General features: G+C 35.6%; 1 protein-coding gene across 2 annotated transcripts in view; it reads right to left on the minus strand.

Moving 5' to 3' along the window:
- BMT2 (base methyltransferase of 25S rRNA 2 homolog) overlaps positions 1 to 23,805 on the minus strand; it is a 44,091-nt gene that overhangs the window by 10,439 nt on the left and 9,847 nt on the right. The window contains exons 2-3 of one of the 2 annotated variants that reach the window (XM_007516140.3): positions 19,503 to 19,644; positions 6,514 to 6,684 (exon numbers count right to left, since the gene is read on the minus strand). In XM_007516140.3, coding sequence (XP_007516202.1) covers positions 6,514 to 6,684; positions 19,503 to 19,644 — 313 coding nt within the window. The remainder of the gene's footprint in view (positions 1 to 6,513; positions 6,685 to 19,502; positions 19,645 to 23,805) is intronic. The other variant, XM_060196442.1, reaches the window with a different exon arrangement.

Raw genomic sequence — 23,805 nt, forward strand, 5'->3', positions numbered from 1 at the left:
GGACCTTACCCTCAACTTGGATCAACAATGGTAGAGAATGTTCCATCCTCCGAAGGGAGGCTGGACAACATACTCTATATGTTCCATCTGAGGAAGATGGATCCTGAAACTGAGGCAGCCTGGAATGTTCCTACTCATGACCACAGAATGTCAGCTCAGATCTATAGGGATATAGAGGTGATACAGGCTTCTAAGTTGAATAATATGGGCCCCAGATCAGATCAAATCGATAGGATTTACAGTCAACAATATTTATACATCTTTCCCATATTTGGGAGCTACTCTCTTCCCTAATCCAACTTTCTGGTCCTTTTTCCAACCATGAGATCATCTCCCCAGACAATAATTTGGATCCACCTGCATATCAGATGTCAGGCTCAGAAAACAAAAAACAAAAAACAACTAGTATAGTCATGGGCCCTTTGGAATATAACTAAAATAGGCCTACTAATGATCTACAAAATGGAGACCCCCAACTGACTCTTCATCTGAACTATTCTATCCTTTAGGTTCATGATTAGTCAACAATTTGTTTGGCTCTTTATGTTAACTCTTTTTAGCCACCAGGTTCCAGATGCTAACATGATGCCAACTAGACTTTCCTGGGCAGACGGCACCATCAATGTGTCCTGGAGCCCCGCTTCCCCAGAATCCTTCTCCACTGGGGAGAGAAGAGACAGGCTGGGAGTATGGATCGACCTGCCAACGCCCATGTTCAGCAAGGACGCAATTACAGAAGCCAGACCTTCCACCTTCTGTATCCCATAATGATCCTGGGTCCATACTCCCAGAGGGATAAATAGGAAAGCTATCATGGGAGGGGATGGGACAGGGAGTTCTGGTGGTGGGAATTGTGTCGAGTTGTAGCCCTCTTAACCTATGTTTTTTGTCGGTGTTTCCTTTTTTATAAATAAAAATTTAAAAGAAAAAGAAAGTATAACCATTTGCTATCTTACAGGCTAAGGTCATACATTTAACTTAGACTGTACAGGATCAGAGAAAGCTCACTGATGCATGCAGCCCACATTCAAGCACAAGCACCATGTGAGAGATGCTGTGGCATGGGAAGTGGGGCTGTCTTTTTCCTTTCTGTCTCTCTATCTAATGAAAAAGCAGCCTGGAAATGACATCATATGTGCAAAGCCAAAACAAAACAAACTACAGAAATAAAGCAATCAACTTCCCATATATGATTATAAAACTGTTTCTGTATTTTTCATTTAATTTATTCAACTACATAGTGAATACCTATTAAGTCCTAGGCATTCCACAATGTTGATACAGTGATAAACAACAGAAACTTATTGTTTTTAAATTTACACAGCAATTATATAATTTAGGTAATTGTTACAGAAATAAAATATTTTATGAATTGTTTTTATCTGCCTTTCTATAATAGAACTGAAATGAGAAATATACAATATAATAAGTATTTAGTAGTAAATTAGGACTATCACTTAGGATATAATTACTATGTGAAGAAAAAAATCTCTATTATTTCTCCACACATAATTGCCCAGTGGAAGGAATTTGGTTATCATCAGTGTAATAAGAATAAACTTAGTACACACTTGTTTTGGTTAAATTTGGTGCATGCAGGATAACATTATAGAGAATCTTACACAAGACTGAATAATCTGAAGAAACCAGCTCTGATTTTTGGCTGATCCACAGGTAGGAGTGTCCTTGGGCTATGTGAAGTACAGAGAATGGAAGAGTCAAAAAAGGAAGGGAATAAGCTATAGCAGTGAGCAGCTGTGGTTACAACAGCTGTTGCTTGGCATAACAAGAGTAGGCAGGGAAGGAATGGGCAGAAACCCAAGAAGGGTGTTTTTTTGATTATAGAGTTTCAGCTCCCATTGTATCTCTTTAAATAGCAGCTACCCTGTAAACTTCATGGTAGAAGGGTTAGAAAGTCAAAAGACTCTAGCTCTATAACTATAGATCCTGTTTAAGTCTAACAATTAGATCTCAGAAGAGTTTTATACTTTGTTTTATATTGAATAATTAACAGCAGTCTGAAATTGTCTATATTTTTTTTGTTCCTCCATTCTTAATCATGTTTTCAAACAATGTTACAATTACATTTTTTCAAAAGAATGATATTTCAACAAAGTAGGGAAACTGACAACCAGATGAAGGTATTTAAAAACTCAGGTGCATGTTTTTACCACATTTGCTATTTCCAATGATATTATTGATTCTATTATTCAACAAATAACTTAGAAAATTAAAATAATGCCAGAGATAAGGATCTTAGTTATCAATGCTAGTACAAGTGAGGCAAAAATAAAATACATGATGTTTGCATAAAACAGTGAATTTAAACCTGTCAATTTCACTCACTAGACATGTGACTGAGAAACTAAAAACATTTTATAATACTAGCTTAATTGAATATTAGAAATATTCACTGAATAACAATTCATTTTCACTATTTCAGCTTAAAGCATAAGGTTTAATTAGAATTTTCACCAAATTTTTAAGGAAGTAACAATAAAAGGTATTTTGTTTGTTTTTTCTTTAATGCTCTGTGTCTTTTTTTGATAGAATGAGTGAGGCAGAAAGGCAGATAGTCTTTTTTTCATGACTTTTTCATTTTACTGATTACATTATTTATGATATAAAACAGAATTTGTATAAATAATCTGATTTTAAAAACAGGGTGGGTGAAATATGTGATGGTGGGCATAAGGTACAAATATCCAATAATAAATTAAATTTGAAAATCACAAAAAGAGATTATAAAAGTTTTCATTGAAAGAGCAGTACTTTTTTTTGTAATTATGTGTAATGGTCAATGTTAACTATTCTGTGATCATTTTAATATACATAATTATTATGTTTCTTTTTTTAATTTATTTTTTCCTTTATTGGGGGATTAATGTTTTACATTCCACAGTAAATATAATAGTTTGTACATACATAGCAGGTCTCAGTTTTCCACATAATAATACAACCCCCACTAGGTCCTTGGTCATCCTTTTCCCTAGATCAAATTGATGGGGTTAACAGTTAATGGTCTTTATATAATTTTCCTCATATTTGGGAGCTACTTTCTGTCCTAATGCAACTTTCTAGTCCTATTCTCAACTCTGACACCATCTTCTCAGACAAAACTTTTAGTCCACCTGCATGTTAGCTATCAGGATCAGGCAAAAATTACTATAGACACGAGCCCCTTGGAATATACCTCAAATAAACTTCCTAGTTTCTTCCCACATGAAGACCCTTAGTCTCATATATTCTACTCTTATCTTTGGGTTCCTGTTTATTAAGCAATTTGTCCTGCTTTATATCTTATTTCAGCCACCAAGTTGCAGATGCTGCAATGATTCCATCCTAACTTTTCTGGGCAGATGACCTCACCTTTCCAAAGCCCTACCCTGCTAGGGAAATATAGACACAGAAACAGGCTGGGGGTACGGATCACCCTGCCAAGGTCCATGTCCAGTGAAGAAGCAATTACAGAAGCCAGACCTTTCACTTTCTGCACCCCGTAAGGAATTTTGGTCCATACTCCCAGATGGATAGGGAAGCTGCCAATGGAGGAGGTGGGATATGGAACTCTAGTGGTGAGAATTATATGGTGTACCCCTGTGATTTTACAATCCTGTTAATCATCATTAAACCACTAGTAGGAAGAAGAAGGAAAAAAGAAAGTCAGAGAGAAAGAAACGACAGTACACAAAGCTTCCTTTAATGAAGTGGGAGCGGGGCTCAACATGGTTGCACATACAGCAAAACAGTGAACTATCTCGGAGAATTATACTGCTGGCCCAAAAGACCTCTTCTAACTGTCCAACTTTCACATCAATCCTCTTCACTCTTATAAAAATGTCTTGGGAATTCCTTATGCATGAAAAGTTTTAACTTTCTACATAAATAGGCTGGAATATTTATAAGTCAAATGTTATTTAGCACATTGAGAGTCTAAGTGAAGTTAATCCACATCTTTTTCCTTGCAAAGGTAGTGTGATTTGCATGTGTGAATGTTTTTTTTTTAAAATAATAGTCCTGATAAATTCTGGAAAGCATAGACTCTTTTTTCCTATATTCAGTGAAAAGGACCTCAATTAAACTATGATGCAAGTATGCCAATTACTTTCACTAAAATATTGCTAATGTTAAAAAGCAAAATATGGAAAATAGTGTTCCTATAGAAACATCTTGCACTTGCAAACTGTGTTTACTAGAAGCAGCCAAGCGATGACAGAAAAATGAACATTGATGAATTAAATATAAATTGAGTTATCTAGTACCTTTATATACATTCACTGTGCTTAGTATTATGCTCTTTTTAACTTACCTTTCTTTTTCTTGTTCCCATGTCACCTAACAGAAAGAACAGACCTAAAATATAGTGTCACCTGCAATTATCTTTTGAATGACTGAGAATATATTTATTCCTGTGTTTTAGCTGATGAGGCTATCTGGCATCTCACTCAATTGATAATCACTTTGCATGCCTTTTATACTGACATTTCAGGTAGAATGCATGTTTTCAGTTTTAATAGTCTTGATCTTTTATATGATTATTCCTTTAAGACACGAGAAAGCAAACACTTTAACCACTTTTTTACCATTTGGTAAAAGTGAAGTTATCTAATAGGTCATGCTGTTCATTTACTTTTATCTTCTTATGTCTACTTTTAAAAGTTGATCTCACTTTTCTTACTAGACATTTCTTACAGATCTATTGTTATACTGTAGATTTTGTTTTATATGTAGGGTAATAATATGGTTTACAGCCCAAACAGGGATAGTTATGAAAGTAAAAGGAAGCAATATTAACATGTACATACTTGTGTCAATCATTAATACTGTACAAGACAAACTCAGGGCAGCATAACAAAATAAAAATTGTACTATAAGTTGATAGTTGAGCATTCTGAAAGTTAAATTTGATCTTGACTGACTTTCCCTTTTAGTAAATATCTATCTTTATTGTCTTGTTTAGAAACGTTCAACAGATTTTAATACACTCTAACATTAAATGTATTCTATTTTATCTGAAGGATCTGAACATTGCTATTATATGTATGGTACAAAAAGCAAAAATATGCATAGCACTATCCTTAACCATGACAGTAATAACAGTAATATTTTGATAGTTTCATATCAAAATGTGTGATGAAAAATGAGCTGCTTATCCAAATGCAAGTAATTTAATGATAAAAAAAAAAAAAAGAATACACAAGTACCATAAGTACTCTAGTGCCATATATCATTAGTAAATGTTAGGGCTGGAAAAATAGCTCACTTGAATAGTGCTTCTGCTTTGACATGCACACAACCCACCCTTGAGTCTAGCCCCCACTGCACTGGGAGGAAGTGCTGCTGTGGCGTTTTCTCTCCCTGTTTCTATCTAAAAAAGGCTGCCAGGAGAGATGAAACTTTGACAACAACAAGACATCTTAGTAAATGTTTTCTAAGGTTTAATACTAAAATACTAGGTTATCCTAATTAACTAGGCACAATAGTATTAACTATAGTAAAAAAAAAAAATACCAAGTGTGACTGGTAATTTAAAAAAAAAGGGTTATCACTACTTCATAAACCTCTGAGAAACCTCCTCTTAACCTGTATCCCATTGTCTTTCTGCATGCTTTTCTTCACTAACATATGCTTTTTATTCCATTTATTTAAATTTTCTTTCTTTCTTCCTTTCCTCCTTTCTTTTCAAGAAAGGAGGGGAGACAAAGAGGGGGAGAGAGAGACAGACATCTGCAGACCTGCTTTATTGCTTGTGAAGTAAATCCCCTGCAGGTGGGGAGCTGGGGGCTCGAACCGGGATCCTGACTCTGGTCCCTGTACTTTGCACCATGTGCGCTTAACCCGCTGTGCTACCGCCCCACCCCCTACTTTTCATTCCTTTTATATATAAGCATCCCCTAAGATTTCTCTTTATCATGCTGAACAGTACAGAGTGAATTGGAATACAGGTAGAAAGAATCTATTGCAACAGCTCATAGGATGATGTACAAATCTATGAGATCATTATGTTGAACCCCTCATATTTTATATCACTTATATCAATGTCAATTACAATATATTAAAAATGGAAAAAATTCATATATTTAATAAATAACATCAATTGGGCCTATGGTAAGCTTCTATTTACTCCTTGTGTCATTTCTTAGTGGACAGCCACTTTAAATTAAACAGATTAATTGACAAAGGTATATATAGTTCAACTGGATTTAGCTGCTTTAAGACTTTGTATTACCATAAGAGTAACTATTATGATGTTCAGTAAACTACTCTTTCTCATTTTTACTGAGGATGATTCCTATTATAGAACCATTCATTTTACAGATAAAGCCTTAAACGTTTATGTTAGTTTTCCAACTAACTATGATTATATTACAAACTCACATTTCTCAGCCCAACACAATACCAGAGCAATGAGTTAATTTTTTTACGTGGTACAACTCATTACACTGTTGCATATATATTAACACAGCTATTTCTGACTAACATTAATCATGAAAATAGAAAAAGAATACTTACTCAGTTATAAGTTCAGGGTTTGTAAAACTGAGGTTGTTTAAATGACCTTCAAGTTTAGAAGACTCATGCATATTTAAGGCTGGTGTGGTCTTAGTGGAGAGTACTGCTCTCTTTTCATCCTTTTCAAGTGCTTTTCTCTTTCCACCATTTTGGAAATATTCTCTGCACACACTACAAAGTAAAATAAATCTACACTTAAGATACTAGACATTAATATAAGATAAAAATTAAATGTTATTCTTTAATAATCAAAATAGAAAACTCTGAAACCTGTTCTGATATATTGAGGTTACTTTAAGCACCTTGCTGTTCTCCCAATTTTTCAGATTACTGAGCAACAAAGCATGATAACATATGATGTTTAATAAATTTAAAAAAGTTCTCTATAACTATAGATATACCTGTTTGTTTTCAACTCTATTCTTAACTATAAGTACCTCCAGAAAAATTTAGGTAATTCTGCTATATAATAACAACAGACAAAACTAATGATAGTCATAGTTAATTTTGAGGCAGTTTTGTTGGAAGGTATTCCAACAGCTATTTTTCAGAACCTTCCTGACTTATGAAAATAGTTAAGTTGTCAACATATTAACTATCACTGGCCTTCTTATTTGTTCTGAGAGAAGGGTATAAAAGTCTAGTTCTGGTGGGAATGGTGTTTATGTACACTAAAAAAAAACTAGTTCAGATAAAAATTATATTCATATATATATATTCAGAGAAGATAAAGGTTTAACAGATTAGTAACTTTATAACATATGAAAATCATACCTGTTCATAAGAGAGCATTTTGTCTTCTACAAGCTCTTAAAGTATTATAATGTAGACTTTTCCCAAAATGCATAATTTTTTTCTTTTCTTATTTTAATTTTTTAAATTTCTTTATTGGGGGACAAATGGTTTACAGCTGCCAGTAAACCACAATAGTTTGTACATGCTTAACATTTCCCAATTTTCCACATAACAATTCAACTTCCACTAGGTCCTCCTCTGCCTTCACTTTCCAGGACCTGAACCCTATCCCCCACCCGAGTCTTTTACTTTGGTGCAATACACCAACTCCAGTACAAGTTCTGCTTAGTGTTTTCTCTTCTGATCTTCTTTTTTCAACTTCTCAAAATGCATCATTTTAAGCTCAGAGAGTTTAGCTACAGTTGCTGGTTGCTACCCAGGGTCAGAAACTGATGAATGATATTACTTTAGTAGTAATTTTCTTCACACGTAGTAATTTTAAGGTAAATATAGTATGGTACCATATCTGAGTATGTAATTAGACAACCAGAATTAACTACAGGATTAATGCAAACATTTACTACCTATTTAAGTCCAGGAGTCTAAAGCACTACTAGTAAGACTCAGTTCTAACATCTGAGCTTACAGTGTAAAAAGAGCAAAAAACTTGAAAACAACTAACAGACATACTTGTTCAAGCAACCTAAAGTGAAGTAGAACAGAATCTAAGCAATTTTCTTTACTTTTATATCCTTATAGTAAATCACATCATTACATACAGTTCTTACTCTAACAAAACCAGACTATGTATCTTCATAGACACTATTAGGTAATTTCAAAAACACACGCCAAAAGAAGTTGAGCTGAATGAATTTAAACCCATTTTCTGCAGTCTTCAGAAACATGTTCTCTTAATTCAAGTTCAGTTTTTCTTAGTATCTATTGTTTAGGATTTAAACATATCCTATGTAGATAAAGTTTTAGCCCTACTTATAGGAGTTGAGAGTCATCATTATTCAAATATTTCTTAAGTACTTATGTAGGTGATGGGAGAAGGAATTCAAGAAGGCATAGCTGAGTGTCCGGCGGTAGTGCAGCGGGTTAAGCGCACATGGCACAAAGCACAAGGACTGGCCTAAGGATCCCAGTTTGAGCCTCTGGCTCCCCACCTGGAAGGGAGTTGCTTCACAGATGGTGAAGCAGGTCTGCAGGTGTCTATCTTTCTCTCCCCCTGTCTTTCCCTCCTCTCTCCATCTCTCTCTGTCCTAACAACGACGACATCAATAACAACAATAACTACAACAACAATAAAAGAAAAACAAGGGCAACAAAAGGGAAAATAAATAAATATTAAAAAATTTTTAAAAAAGAGGCATAGTTGTCCCTGAGACAATTAATTATTCCACAATTAAAAAAATAGAACTTATATAACATAAGTGACAGTACTTAGCCCAGTGTAAAGTCAGAAATATAAACTGATTTTAATGAATGGGAATAAGTCAGGCAAGGAAGACTCTTAAGTTAAGAAGGGGTTTACATTCCTTACAGAGAACAGCATAATCAAAAGCATGAAAGGCAGCATTGATTCTGCAGATGGACATCAGTTTAAAGTATATACAATTTAAAAGTATTAGAAAGAAAATGGATGGACAGGCTCATAAGTGAGAAGGCACCTTCAGTCAGTATACATAGAGAGGAATGGTAATCAAGTAATACATGAAAGGTCAGGCAAGCTTCAGATAATACAAAACCAACAGAGATTTTTTTTTTTAACCAGAGATTATGGTGGTGCAGAGAACTGAACCTGAACCTGGGACATTGGAGCCTCAGGCATGAAAGTCTCTTTGCATAACCATTATGCTATCTACCCCCGCCTACAAAGGTGTACAATGTAGTTTTTGTATTTATTTATTTATTTATTAATAGTTAGAACATACTTAATTCCACCACTTCTGGTCATATTTATTTTCTTTGCATTTTATCTCAAGTAGAGAGGAAAAGAGAGAAACAGAGATAGAGGGTAAGACATTCTAGCACTGCTGGGGTACAACAGAGGGCATATGCATGGTAAGGTGTATGTTTCACTGGGAGAGCTATTTCTTGGTCTGGTAGTAGAAATATTCTAATACTGATAGCAGTAGTGATTAAGTAAATGGAAACAACTATCAATACCTATTTAACTGTATACTACAGTTCTGTTGTATGAGATTGGGGGTATAAGCTCCTTTGATGGTTTAGTAGAGGATAAGATGTACTTACACCTATCTTGGGGAAACATGGGGATGTACCTTTGTGACATCATCCCTATAAGTCAGCATTTTCTCCATAAAGTTAATCTGAAGTCTCCTCACACTCTAAATGAGTAAATAAACTTTGACTAAATTTACCATCTTGAAATTAACATTTAATGTTTCTATATATAACATTTCATCAAAGTATGAAAATCAAGGGTAATGAGGTTGCTTATTTTTAGTAGGTAGCAAGCACTATATACAATTATTAATATTAAATAGTTCTTAAGTCCATGGGTGGTAGGAATGCTGTGAAGACACCTACCATAAGGAGATGAAAGGCTCTACCTTTCATGTGTCAGCAACTGTCCTGTAAACCATAACGTCACCAATATTATTATTTGGAAAAAAAAAGTTCTTGGGTCATAAGAATTGCAATTTTATATGGCTCAACCTCACAGTTATTTAGAGGCTTGGCAGTGAAATATATAAGAATTAAAGTTCCAGATTCTAACAGGATACTAATGGTAATTTAAATTCTAACCTTTCTAAATACCTTCCAAATAATACAAAGATTATTAAAGAGATAAAAGAAAACATAAGTAGTTTATGTCTACAGTACAAGTAGAAAACAAAGACTAGCACTTCATTTAACAGGTAATGGAGAGAATGAAAATTTGAAGTCCAAATAAGTTGGCACTGGACCTACCCAAAGTATAGTCTTATACTCATAAGAGAGGAATTTATGAATTTATCTTAAAGAGTACTCTATAAGAGAGAAATTTATGACTCAGAAGCAACAAAAATAAACAGTACCCCATGAAAAACAGGCCACAAAATATCAGTTAAAATCTAGCTTAAAGAGAGGGTCAAATTCAGAGTAAAGAAATGTTAGATTAGTATATGGTGAATCTGAGTATTAGTGCATCAGAGAACCAACAACTGAAGGGTCACAAGGAAGGGATTTAAATGTTTGGGAAGTTTTTTTTTTTTTTTTTTTTTTGCACACTAAAGGTAAAAGAAACTGTTGAGAAAATAGAACTTTGAAGGGTGAAACAGACAGAGATTCTTTAAAAAAAAAAGAGTTATTTCTGGAGATGAAAGAATGAAGCAATTAAGGTTAAGAAGCTGAGATATTTTAATCTATATGTATTTAAAATCATAAACCATAGCAAAGAAGACAACATTTATTAATGGAATTTTGCTTTTGTATTTACAAGACTTAAGCAAGGTTCCTTGAAAATAAGAAACAAGGTAAGCTACTCAAACAACTATGTATACATCAAGAGTTACTATAACACAATATAAATGAATAACAGAAATACGAAAATGTACAGAAGCTAGAACTCCCACCTTTTCCACCCCAAAAAAGAATTTTGGTCCATAATCCCAGAGAGGGAGAAATGTTAGTGGGAGATGACTAGAGGTCTCTGAAACTTTATTCCATCAGGAACCTGAGAAAGAAGATGGAAAAAAAAGGAAAGACACTGGGAAGTTTAATAGGTGTAGGTGTGACTTAGAAACGAAGAGAAGGCAAAACCATAGAAAAAAAGGGCAAATATATCTATATATATTTCTAGAAATAATAGTCAATCCATATTTATGATCATGGGAGAAGTACTGTAGTTTTCAATGGAGGGAATAGGGACACAGAACTCTGGTGGTGGGGACAGCTGTCTTAAATTTTGTAAATCAATATTAAATTATTAATAAAAATAAATAAAAATAAATATCAGGGCCAGGCGGTGGCGCACCTGGTTAAGCGCACACACTACAGTGCACAAGGACCCAGGTTCAAGCCCCTGGTCACTATCTGCAGGGGGAAGGCTTCATGAGTGGTGAAGCAGGGCTGCAGATGTCTCTCTGTCTCTCTCCCTCTCTATATGCCCCTCCCCTCTCAATTTCTGTCTGTCTCTGTCCAATAATTAATAAAAAAAAAAGTAAAAAAAAAAAAAAGAAATATCAAACTGACAGATGAATGATTAAGAAAACTGTGATATTCATATTTGGGAGCTATTCTCTCTGCCCTAATGCAGTCTTGTTCTCAATTCTGACACCATATTCCCAGATCAGCCCACATGCATGATAGCTGTCAGGCTCAGGCAAAAATTACTGAAGTCATGGGACCCTTGGAATATACCTAAAATAGACTTTCTAGCTTCTTCCCACACAAAGACCCTTAGTTTCATCTGCTCTATTCTTACCTTCAGGTTCCTGTTTATTAAAGCAATTTGTTCTGCTTTGTATATTACTGCTTATCAGCCACCAAGTTGCGGATGCTACCATGATGCCATTTTGACTTTGGTGGGCAAATGACCTCACTAAATGTGTCCTGGAACCTCACCTCCCCAGAGCCCTACCCCACTAGGGAAATACAGAAACAGGCTGGGGGTATGGATTCAACTGCCAACATCCATGCTCAGTGGAGAAGCAACTACAGAAGTCAGACCTCCCACCTACTGCATACACCTCTTAAAAGAATTTTAGTCCATACCCTCAGAGGGATAAAGAATAGGGAAGCTTCCTCCCAGGATATTCGGGACTAGGCTTGAACTTGGGTCACTCTCATGACAAGAAAGCTTGCCTTATAAAAAAATCGATTTTGTATCTCATTAATGTAATATTCTTACTAGTAGTATACTTAACTTAAAAAGCTGGCAAAATAGTGTCACACATGAGTCAGGGTTGAGCCCGGCCCCATAGCATTGAAGGAAGTGTTGGTGCTGTGGTGTCTTTTTCTCTGACTCTATCTCTGTCCCTGTTTTTTTTTTTAAACTGAAACAAACAAACAAAACACACATACAAAAATTGACCTAGGATGGTGAAGTAATGAGACAAAAAATGACAATAAATTTAAAATATATATGCTTAATTTGACTCTAACCACAATGAAACAGGCATGCAGGTATCTATCTCACCCTGCCCTCTCAACTTCTCTCTGTTATATCAAATATAGTAGAAACAAACAAACAAACAAAATTAGTTGCTAGGAATGGTGGATTCATAATGCAGGCACTGAGCCCCAGTGATAACCCTGGTGGCAATAAAAAAGAAAGAGAAAAAAAACAACCTAAAAATTCATTCATAAACTTTGCTATTAAAAAGTCTGTGTCATGAAACAAAATAGTTTTCCTAGATTAAAGAAAACTAAGTAACAATAAGTGGAACAGCATTCACTGAAGTACTTAGAAGTGAAAACCCTTAAAAAAAAGTTTTTTCCAGTATCAGGACCTTGGGCATGTGAAAATTCTACTGCTTTGGGGAGGATGTTATTTATTTTATTTTATTTTTTTTTACTTCAGAGAGGGAGTGATAGCACAACTCAGGTTTAATCCCTGGCACTTCATGTGCTATAATGATGCTCAGATGTTTGCTCTCATATAAGTAAATAGATATATAAGTTAATGCATAAATAAGTCTCTCATAAAATTGTCCAAAAGGGATAGGGGACACTAGGTACAGTGTACACATTTCCATGCATGAAAACCTGGGTAAAATTCTCTGACCCCCATTTGCAGGGGAAAAGGGAGGTTCAGGTATCTCTTTCCCCAGCCCCTCTTCCTACTGTCTTATCTGCTATGAAAAAAAGAGAAAGGGGGAAAAAAAAGTCAATGAGAGCAGTGTACTCATGTAGGTTCCATGTCACAAAGATATAACCCTGGTGACCAAAAAATTAAAAATCAAATTAAAAAAAAAAATCACCCAGGAATAACAATTCACATCTATTAGATTAGTAAAAATTTAACAGGAAGGAAACATGCTATTAATATGCTTATAGAAATATAGGTATCCTCATTTTATTTTCTTTTTTTACTGGTAGAATTGCTAAATGATTTAATCGCTATAAAGAATAATTTGACAATTTCTAACAAACTCACATATGCAGTTTTTTTTAATTAAAAAATATTTATTTATTCCCTTTTGTTTTCCTTGTTTTCACATAAGCAGTTTTAACCTGCAGTTACACATCTAAGAATCTACAAAGATACAATGTTAAAAAATAAAAAATGAGTATGAAAAAACTTACTCATTACAATACTATTTCTAACAAGAAATATTGTAAATAAATTATCCAGAGGCTAGAGGATGGCTCAGTGGGCAGAGCACATGTATTATAAGCTTGGAGACCTGGATTTAGTCCCTGGTACCATGTAGGCCTTTCAATCACTTTGGTATAAACTAAAATATATACATTTACATGTCTATATATATGTATGCATATTTTTATATAGATATATACAGGGATTTGTAGATAGATCAAACACTTTCTCTTCAAAAAAATTATCAAAATGATGTCTATAGAATTGTGATGAGCCACAAGGTATCTACATATGTGGTCAAACATTCTGGCTCTATCTGTGAAGATATTTCTAAATGAGATCAACATTAAAATTTAAATTGGTAGGGGGCTGGGCAGTAGTGCAGCAGGTTGAGCGCACATAGCACAAAGCACCAGGATCCCAGTTCCAGCCCTGGGCTCCTCACCTGCAGGGGGGTCTGTCTGGCAGCTCCCCTGCTCTGCTCCATGCTCCATTGCTGGTACTATGGCCTATTTACATAATCATTGTTTTGCCTGAAAGATCCCCACCTTTGATCTATCTTCTTTCCACCTTGAGACCCGCCCTGACTACAGGGTACATTAGTCCCGCCAGTTAAAACCCTAGCAACTATTGCTATGGAAGCTTTCTACCTTCCCACTCTTTTCTCCACCCCCTTTCCCAGCCATCTCCGGTCCTGACTTGCCACTTCCAGGTTTACCCTATACAGCCCACTTCTATTCCTGGTTTTGCTCTCTTTTCTCTTTCCATGTCCCGACCTGGAGGAGGGTAGGTGTGCAGACAGGGAGGTGAACACCAGCCATTGTGGTTTGGCGCCACGTGGCTTAACCCACTGTGCTCACAACCGACTCTGGAGATCCTGCATGAATATCTGTATTGCTACTGCCACGAGCTTGGTTCCTGGATCATTTCTCTCTCCTGTCCATGACGCTAGACCGGTAGGGTCGCTTCACAAGCAGTGAAGCAAGTCTGCAAGTGTCTTTCTCTCCCCCTCTATGTCTTCCCCTCCTCTCTCAATTCCTTTCTGCCGTATCCAACAATGACAGCAATAATAATGACAACAACAACAATGACAAGTAACAAGGGCAACAAAAGGGAAAAAATAGCCTCCAAGAGCAGTGGATTCATAGTGCACTCAGCAATGACCCTGGAGGTACAAAAAAAAAAATTAAAATAAATGGTCTCTCCTAAAATGGGTGGACCTATCCAATCATTTGAAAACTGAATAAACAAAAGAAGCTGATCCTCTCTGGGATATCAGAGAATTTCTCCTGCCTAAATACTTTTGAACTATGACACTAAATAAAGTTCTAACTTTTGAACCATGCCACTGTTTATATTTGCCCAAAGTAACAAACAAACAAAAAAGCTCATGTGTTAGTTAATGTTATTCAGACCTAAGTCCTTCAGTTTAACATGAGATACAAACATAAAGCAAAATTAGGTAAACATACTGTTATGTTAAATTTGAATGGTATCTATGTAGATTCTTTTTTGTGGAATAGAAGTTTTGCACATGGGTTATTTCAGAACTTATGAGTAATCTCTCCAGCCCACTAGTTATGGACTTAAAAACTTAACAAGCTGGCAAAACAGCTCAAGTATGAGCCCAGTCCTCTGTGTTGAAGAAAGCTTTCAGGCTTGTGGTCTCTCCACTTTTTTTTCTACTCTTTCTGTCTGAAAATGTTAGTCCAGAGTAGAGAAGCCCCAGAGATGACCAAAAAAACAAACAAAAATATTTATTTTCCTAACTGCTGAAATAATTCAATGAGGACACCTCCCCGGCATGTTTAGTGCCTATATCTTATTTTCTAAATGTCATTTCCTAATAAATATTTTTATTCTAGGACTTAGGGAAAATAAAGGGACATTTATACTAGGTAACAAGAAAGAACTCAAAGATGATATCAGCAGACAGTTTTGAAAGGTTCCTACTGGCTAAATATAGAATAACTTGAATGCATAAAAAAAAAAAATCCAAGATTATATGGCTAGCTAAGAGGCTACAATAGTATGATAAAGACTGAAAAGAGACAATTGATTCACAAAGCCAAAATGTCACTCTATACACCTACTGCAAAGGGAAAATAAAAGTTTACAATGGAAACTTAGTAGATACTATCTTAATCATGTGACAAACCATAGTATCTAGTAATGGAATACTTTAACTTCCAATCAGTATTGCTTTCACAGAATTATCGAGAGAGAAAAATTTATATATGTATGTTAGATTCAAAATTCAATATTGTTTTGAGCCCCCACCCAACTAAGTCTTAGTAAAGGTCTGTAAATGAATAGTAAACACACTATAAAATTCCTCTTGGGATTACTTTCCATCATAAAATTGTTTTATCATATTTTTGCCACTGTTCTTTTCAGCAGTTCAAGCTAAAGTGATCTCTATCAAAGCACTTACAGATACAGTATCTACCCACAGAGGGAAAAAAGAATGAAGTGTGAAGTAGCTTTATTATTCAAGTGGAAAGCATAAGAAAATGTAATTTCTAACTATTATGAATGAGATATACTAAAAATCAAAATTCACTGATGAAATAAAATCTGAGAGCCTGGGGACCAGGTGACTGAGCACTAGGTTAAGTGCACACATTAAGGACCCATTCTGAGCCTCAGCTGCCCCTTCATTAGTGATGAAGCAGGTCTAAAGTTGTCTCCTTTTCTCTGCTTCTCTATGTCTCTCTGCCTTCTCAATTTCTATCTGTCCTATCTAGGGAAAAAAAGGGGGGGCAGGGGGTTGAAATGGCTGCTGGGATCAGCACAAAGGCCACTGTAACTAAATGACACTCTTCAAGGAAATTGAATAACTTGTCCAAAAATCTGTCTGTAACCACAAAAAAACCATGAATTCCCAGAGCTCTTCAGATAAAAAGGAAATAAAGGTATCACACTCTCAAACTTCAGTTTATAGTACAAAGCAATAATAAATAGTGTGATACTAGAATAAAAATGGACACTTGGATTAGCCAAACAGAGTTAAGAGCTCAGAAATGAGCCTACATATACACAGCTACCTAATATATTATAAAAGATCCAAAACCAATCAATAGGGGAAAAAATGGTCTCTTCAACAAATGGTACTGGGAAAATTGAGTAGCCACATGTAGAAATGTGAAGCTAGGCTACCACTAAACAACATGTAACAAAATCAGAACAAAATGGATAATAGATCTGGATATTAGACTAGCAACTCTTAGAAATATATAGAAGGAGAAAAACATTCTCCATCTTTGTCTCATCTTTTTTCTGGTTAATTTTTTTTTTTTAATTTTGTTGGGTAGTTAATGGTTGACAATACAACTGTTGATACATGAGTACAATTTCCCATCTCCCATTAGCAGTGTCTACAAAATGCTCGCATCACCAATGTAGGGCAGCAAAGCATTGCCCCCCCCCTCTACCCATGCCCCCCTTTTTTGCCTCCAGAGTTATTGCTGGGTTCAGTGCCTGCTTATTGTTTTATTGTTGTGGTTATTACCGTCGTTACTGATGTTGTTGTTGTCGGACAGGACAGAGAGAAATGGAGAGAGAAGGGAGAAGTCAGAGGAGGGAGAGAAAGATAGATATCTGCAGACCTGCTTCACCGCTTGTAAAGCGATCCCCTCCTCCCCCAGGTGGGGAGCCAGGGGCTTGAATCAGAACTGGGTCTACTTCTCCCTTCTCAGTGTCCTTTATTTTGGTACAATACACCAACACCAGTTCAAGTTTTACTTTGTGCTTCTGCTTTCTGTTCCTGCCTCTTAGGTTCTGCCTGTGAGTGTAATCAGTCAGTATTCCTCTCTTTTTAATGTATCCCACCTGAAACTATGGCACTGGGATAAGTGCCATAAATTGTTCAATGTTGCTGTGCTATCCCTCCCCCCATTTCTTTCTTTTACTCTAAGGTCAACTACATGCAGTTTTTTTAAATGAAAGTTGGCCCAGTCAGTTGGTGGAATACCTGGTTGAGGGCACATATTACAATGCACAAAGACCCAGGTTCATGCCCCTGGTCTGCACCTGCCAAGGGGAAAGCTTTGCGAAGAGTGAAGCAGTGTTGTAGGTGTCTCTCTCACTATCTCCTCCTTCCCACTTGATTTCTAGCCATCTCTATCAAATAAATAAAGATAATAATTTTTTAATCTTAAAAAAAATTTTTTTAAAGTTAGCCCAGGGTAGTGGAATACATGAGACCCTACTGTGAACATCTTTTACACAAAATAAAAATTTAAGATTTTTAAATTATAGAAAATTACTCAGTTTTTTTTCACTCAGTTTTATTTGAATTCATACATAAGTAATTAGCTAAAAATTCTATTTTTTTTCCCCACCTATGGACATCTAATCTTTGACAAAGGGGCCCAGACTATTAAATGGGGAAAGCAGAGTCTTTTCAACAAATGGTGTTGGAAACAATGGGTTGAAACATGCAGAAGAATGAAACTGAACCAAATACAAAAGTACATTCCAAGTGATCAAGGACTTGGATGTTAGACCACAAACTATCAGATACTTAGAGGAAAATATTGGCAGAACTCTTTTCCGCATACATTTTAAAGACATCTTCAATGAAACAAATCCAATTACAAAGAAGACTAAGGTAAGTACAAACCTATGGGACTACATCAAATTAAAGCTTCTTCACAGCAAAAGAAACCACTATCCAAACCAAGAGACCCCTCACAGAATGGGAGATCTTTACATGCCATACATCAGACAAGAGTTTAATAACCAACATATATAAAGAGCTTGCCAAACTCAACAACAAGACAACAAATAACCCCATCCAAAAATGGGGGGAGGACATGGACAGAATCTTCACCACAGAAGAGATCCAAAAGGCTGAGAAACACATGAAAAAATGCTCCAAGTCTCTGAGTGTCAGAGAAATGCAAATAAAGACAACAATGAGATATCATTTGACTTCTGTGAGAATGTCATACATCAGTAACAGCAGCAAATGCTGGAGAGGTTGTGGGGTCAAAGGAACCCTCCTACACTGCTGGTGGGAATGTCAGTTGGTCCAGCCTCTGTGGAGAACAGTCTGGGAACTCTCTCAAGGCTAGAAATGGACCTACCCTATGATCCTGCAACTCCTCTCCTGGGGATATATCCTAAGGAACCCAACACATCCATCCAAAAAGATCTGTGCACACATATGTTCTTAGCAGCACAATTTGTAATAGCCAAAACCTGGAAGCAACCCAGGTGTCCAACAACAGATGAGTGGCTGAGCAAGTTGTGGTCTATATACACAATGGAGTATTACTCAGCTGTAAAAAATGGTGACTTCACCATGTTCAGCGATCTTGGATGGACCTTGAAAAATTCATGTTAAGTGAAATAAGTCAGAAACAGAAGGATGAATATGGGATGATGTCACTCTCAGGCAGAAGTTGAAAAACAAGATCAGAAGAAGAAGAAAAAAAAAAAAAAACACAAGTAGAACCTGAAATGGAATTGGCGTATAGCACCAAAGTAAAAGACTCTGGGGTGGGGGTGGGTTGGTGGGGAGAATACAGGTCTAAGAAGGATGACAGAGGACCTAGTGGGGGTTGTATTGTTACATGGGAAACTGGGGAAAGTTATGCATGTACAAACTATTGTATTTACTGTTGAATGTAAAACATTAATTCCCCAATAAAGAAATTTTAAAAAATTCTATTTTTTTATTAATGATAAGTGTTAAATTTAAATGTGCTAGTGTTTAAATATGTTTAATGTATTTTAAATTACCCTTTTAAATAGCTGAAACTGTAAATTTTAAGTTATGTCAAATAAGAACATTTTGACAAAAAAGATTAATTAATGAAACTGAAAAAACTGAGGCAAGGAAGATAAATTATATAAGAAATTTATTTAAAATACTTTTGGTTTTGTGCTTTGGTGCAAACAATGATAGATAGTATAGTTGTGATTTAAGAATTTAAATAATGAATTAGGCACCAGTGTTAGTTCATAAAATACTCACCTGCAACACCATTCAATGCGGCCTTCACCCTCACAAGTTTTTGTCCAGTGATTATCTGCCAAGTTTTTCATTGCAACAGCATATTCACAAAGCATTTCCTCATCTTCACAGTGTTCTCGCCAAATCTTATCAAAGTCTCCCACTGAAAACAAGAAAAAAAATGAATTAAATTGCTTTTACTTAAGAATAAACCAGGCTTTCAAAAGTTTCAGGAAAATCTTAGAGAAAATATGAACAAATTAAAACACGGATGATAAACTTGGAAAATATTAAAGTATGGCAAATGGTTACATAATGTTGACCACAATGATTTAAATTCTTTCATCTTAATTCCAATTTTTGCTCACTTTTTCTTCTTTTTATGCAGTGGGGTGAATTAATGGTTTGCAGTTGTTGATATATGGGCAAAGTTTTTTAATTTCCTGCGAAACAGTCTCACCCCCAGCCTAGGTCACTTCACCATCATGAACTAAGATCTGAAAGCCTTCTCCCACCCTTGCCAGACTCCTTTGCTTTGGTGCACTATATATAAATACACACACACACACACACACACACACACACACACACACACAAACACACACACGTATTTACCATTTTAAACAGATAGGTGTTTGAAAGGGAATGAAACTTATATAAAATATATTCAATTTATAAATCAAAAACACAATAGCAATGGAAAAGAAAGGTTAGGCATTCAAACACAGTTGTTACTGCATTAACAGATCAAGCCACTTGAGTTTGCTTTGTGCCTGATAAATTCTTGAATGTCTACATACTTAATCAGTTCACTATATTAAAATAATTGATAGTAGAGATGTCAATATAAAGTAGTAAAAACATTAAATATTTTATTGGACTTGTAGGTGCTATGCTTAAAAAATATTTATAATCCTACGGCAAAAATGTTGCTTAAAAATTTACCTTGGAAATTTCTTCAGTCTTAATATAAAATATTTTGAATAAGCACTATTAAGTTGGTTATATTATTTGGCCACCTTGTTACTTTTAGCTACTACCTTAAAAACTAAACTAACTATCAAATTAGTATGAAATCTGAAACTTAAGTGTAAGTTTGGATAAATGGCTGGGAATGTTAAGATCAAACAGGTGTTTTCATAATCATAAGGGTGAAAGAGAATACAGAAATTATCCAGTTGACTTCATTCAATGTCCTTAGATGCAAGGCTTAAGTTTCTTTGCCTCATGTCCATATGCAGGTTAATAGTGACAGAATAAACTAAAAAATTACAAATAGAGTAGTCAAACTTGGGGTGATTAACTCTAGTCAAATTCTTTCCCCAAATAAGATTACTGGACTCTTTTTTTTTTTAAAGATTTTATCTATTTATTTATTAATGAGAAAGATAGGAGGAGAGAGAAAGAACCAGACATCACTCTGGTACATGTGCTGCCGGGGATCAAACTCAGGACCTCATGCTTGAGAGTCCAAAGCCTTCTCACTACGCCATCTTCCAGACCACAAGATTACTGGACTCTTGCATATAAAATTGTTTTTAAAAAGAGAGTATTTTTTTTTACAATGCCCCAAAAATACAGAATACACCAGTTATAAACAAATCAGTTGTTAAAGTAAAGTCCAAACCACAATTGATAGTTGTCAAAAAATATGAGTGGCAAAAAAGGAGTAAAGTTGAGTACTTCAAAGTAATACTCTCAAAAGAAGAATTATAAAAGTTTAGAAAAGCTATATGCTTAAGTCAATAATATTCCAACATGGTCAAAAGATCATATTTTCATAAATGCTTTGAAATATAAGAAGTGGGGGGGGGGGGTTGGCAAAGAATGTTATAGACTAGGATGGCCTAGGCAGAAATTCCAGGAACTAGTAAATCTTCAATGTATCAGGCAATAGATATAACTCTAGTATACTTTTTAAGTATCTAATAAATAGTACTATGTGCTATATCATTTTAAGTACTTTACAAATATGAACTTATTTCATTATAGTACCAATTTACTGAAGCAGGTAATTTACTTACAGATGAAAAAACTGAAGAACAGAGAGATTAAGTAACCTTCGCAAGGGCGCACATCAAACCTGGCAGTCAAGTAACAAAGTTCATGCTCCTAACCATTCTGCCTCTGAACAAAGCTTTAACTAAAGCAAAGTGTCCTAATTCTCCTACCACAAACAAATGGTCTTTTGTCAGTCAAATGCAGTTACTTAGTCTTTGAATTTGTGAGATTTCTGGCAATGGTTTAAACTCTGGCTGCATACTGGAATCATCCAGAAGACTCATTTAATAGGTTTGGAGAGGGGACTGACCATATATTTTGGTGCTCTAATATGCAGTGATGAACCCAGTTCTATAGATAGGTTGTAAATTGAAAAGTCTGGTGAAATAATATACAGATCAATGAAGCTAAAGGCAATAAGAAAAGTCAAGTGTAATTAAAAACCAAAATCCTGCATTGGGTTAAAATTTAATGTCTCCAAACATAATTTGTTCCATGGTATGTATCTTTAGTGCTTGAAGCAAAATGATTATACACATATTCATGAGAGTTGAGGAGAGAGTACAATGATCATGCAAAAAGTTCTTCAAACCTGAGGCTCCCAGGTCTCAGGTTCAATCCCTAACACCACCATAAGCCAGAGCTGAGCAATGCTCTAGTTAAAATAATATAGTAACAATAACAATATTTATGCTAAGTATTACTCTGATATATAAAAACCTTGAAATATTGTTGACTGTAATCCCCATCGAGCTGATCTGATCTGGGGCCCACATTCAGCTTCGGAGCCTATGTGACCTCTGCACCCCTATAGGTCTGAGCTCACATTATGTGGTCATGAGTAGAAACGTTCCAAGCTGCCTCAGATCAAATCGATGGGGTTTACAGTCAACAATATTTACACACCTTTCACATATTTGAGAGCTACTCTCTTCCTTGATCAAGCTTCCTGGTCCTTTTTCCAGCCAGGTCATCATCTCCTCAGACAATAACTTAGATCCACCGGTATATCAGATGTCAGGCTTAGGAAAAACAACAAAAACCTAGTATAGTCATGGGCCCTTTGGAATACAACTAAAATAGGACTACTATCTATACAATGGAGACCCTCCAACTCTTCATATGAACTTTTCCAGCCTTTAGGTTCATGATTAGTCAACAATTAGTTTGGCTCTACATGTTAACTCTTTTTTCAGCCACCAGGTTCCAGATGCTAACATGATGCTGACCAGACTTCCGTGGACAGACAACCCCACCAATGTATCCTGGAGCTCTGCTTCCCCAGAGTTCCACCCTACTAGGAAAAGAGAGAGAGGAAGGCTGGGAGTATGGATCGACCTGTTAAAATCGACCAATTACAGAAGTCAGACCTTCCACCTTCTGCATCCCACAATGACCTTGGGTCCATACTTGCAGAGGGATAAAGAATAGGAAAGCTATCAGGGAGGGTATGGGATACGGAGACCTGGTGGTGGGAATTGTTGGAGTTGTACCCCTCTTATCCTATGGTTTTGTTAATGTCTCCTTTTTTAAATAAATAAAATTTAAACAATTAGAATCCAGCACCACTTGCTGACCAATTACAGAAAACAAAATAGTTGGGTAAAAATAGGAAAACACTGGTACTGGGAAATTAACCAAGGCATCTAATGATGCCAATCTAGAAGAGCTATCAAAGTACGAATTTTGGAAATGTACTGTCAGGAAATTTGAAAAAATACAAAGCTTTCAACTTAATATGGAGAAATGGATTAAAAAAGAAATCCAATACCTCAAAGACTCATTCAATAGAAAAACGAAAATGTGAAAACAGAGGTACAGGGTTTGAAGGACATTTTGAATGCACATCAGTCTCAAATAGCAAGTCAAGGAAGTAGGTTTACATATGCAGGAGAGAGAACATCAGGAATAGAGAACAAATGACCACACTCTTTGACTTCAAAGTAGAAGAAGAAAGGTTTAGGAAAGATAAAGGAACTCTTTGAGAGACTGAAAATTCCATTATAAATGCAACTATCAGAATTAGAGGGGTCTCACTGGAAGAGAGGAGAGAGAAGGGAACAAAACCTTATTCGAAGAAACAATAGCAGAAATATTTTCCAATTCTGGAATATGGTCAGGATGTAAATATTGAGAAAGCAAATTCCTAAAATGAAGTAGGCCTGCACCAAGAAACATCACTGTGAAACCATCAAAAGTCAAGGACATACAAGATGGAAAAATAAACCAAAAAAACTGAGATGGGGAGGGGGAGAGAGAGGGAGAGAGAGAATATGAAAATCAAGGGCAAAGAAAAAAGTTGCTAGCTGTCAGGGAAAAAAAG

This window comes from Erinaceus europaeus, chromosome 8, assembly GCF_950295315.1.
Source record: "Erinaceus europaeus chromosome 8, mEriEur2.1, whole genome shotgun sequence".
Classification (NCBI taxonomy): Eukaryota; Metazoa; Chordata; class Mammalia; order Eulipotyphla; family Erinaceidae; genus Erinaceus; species Erinaceus europaeus.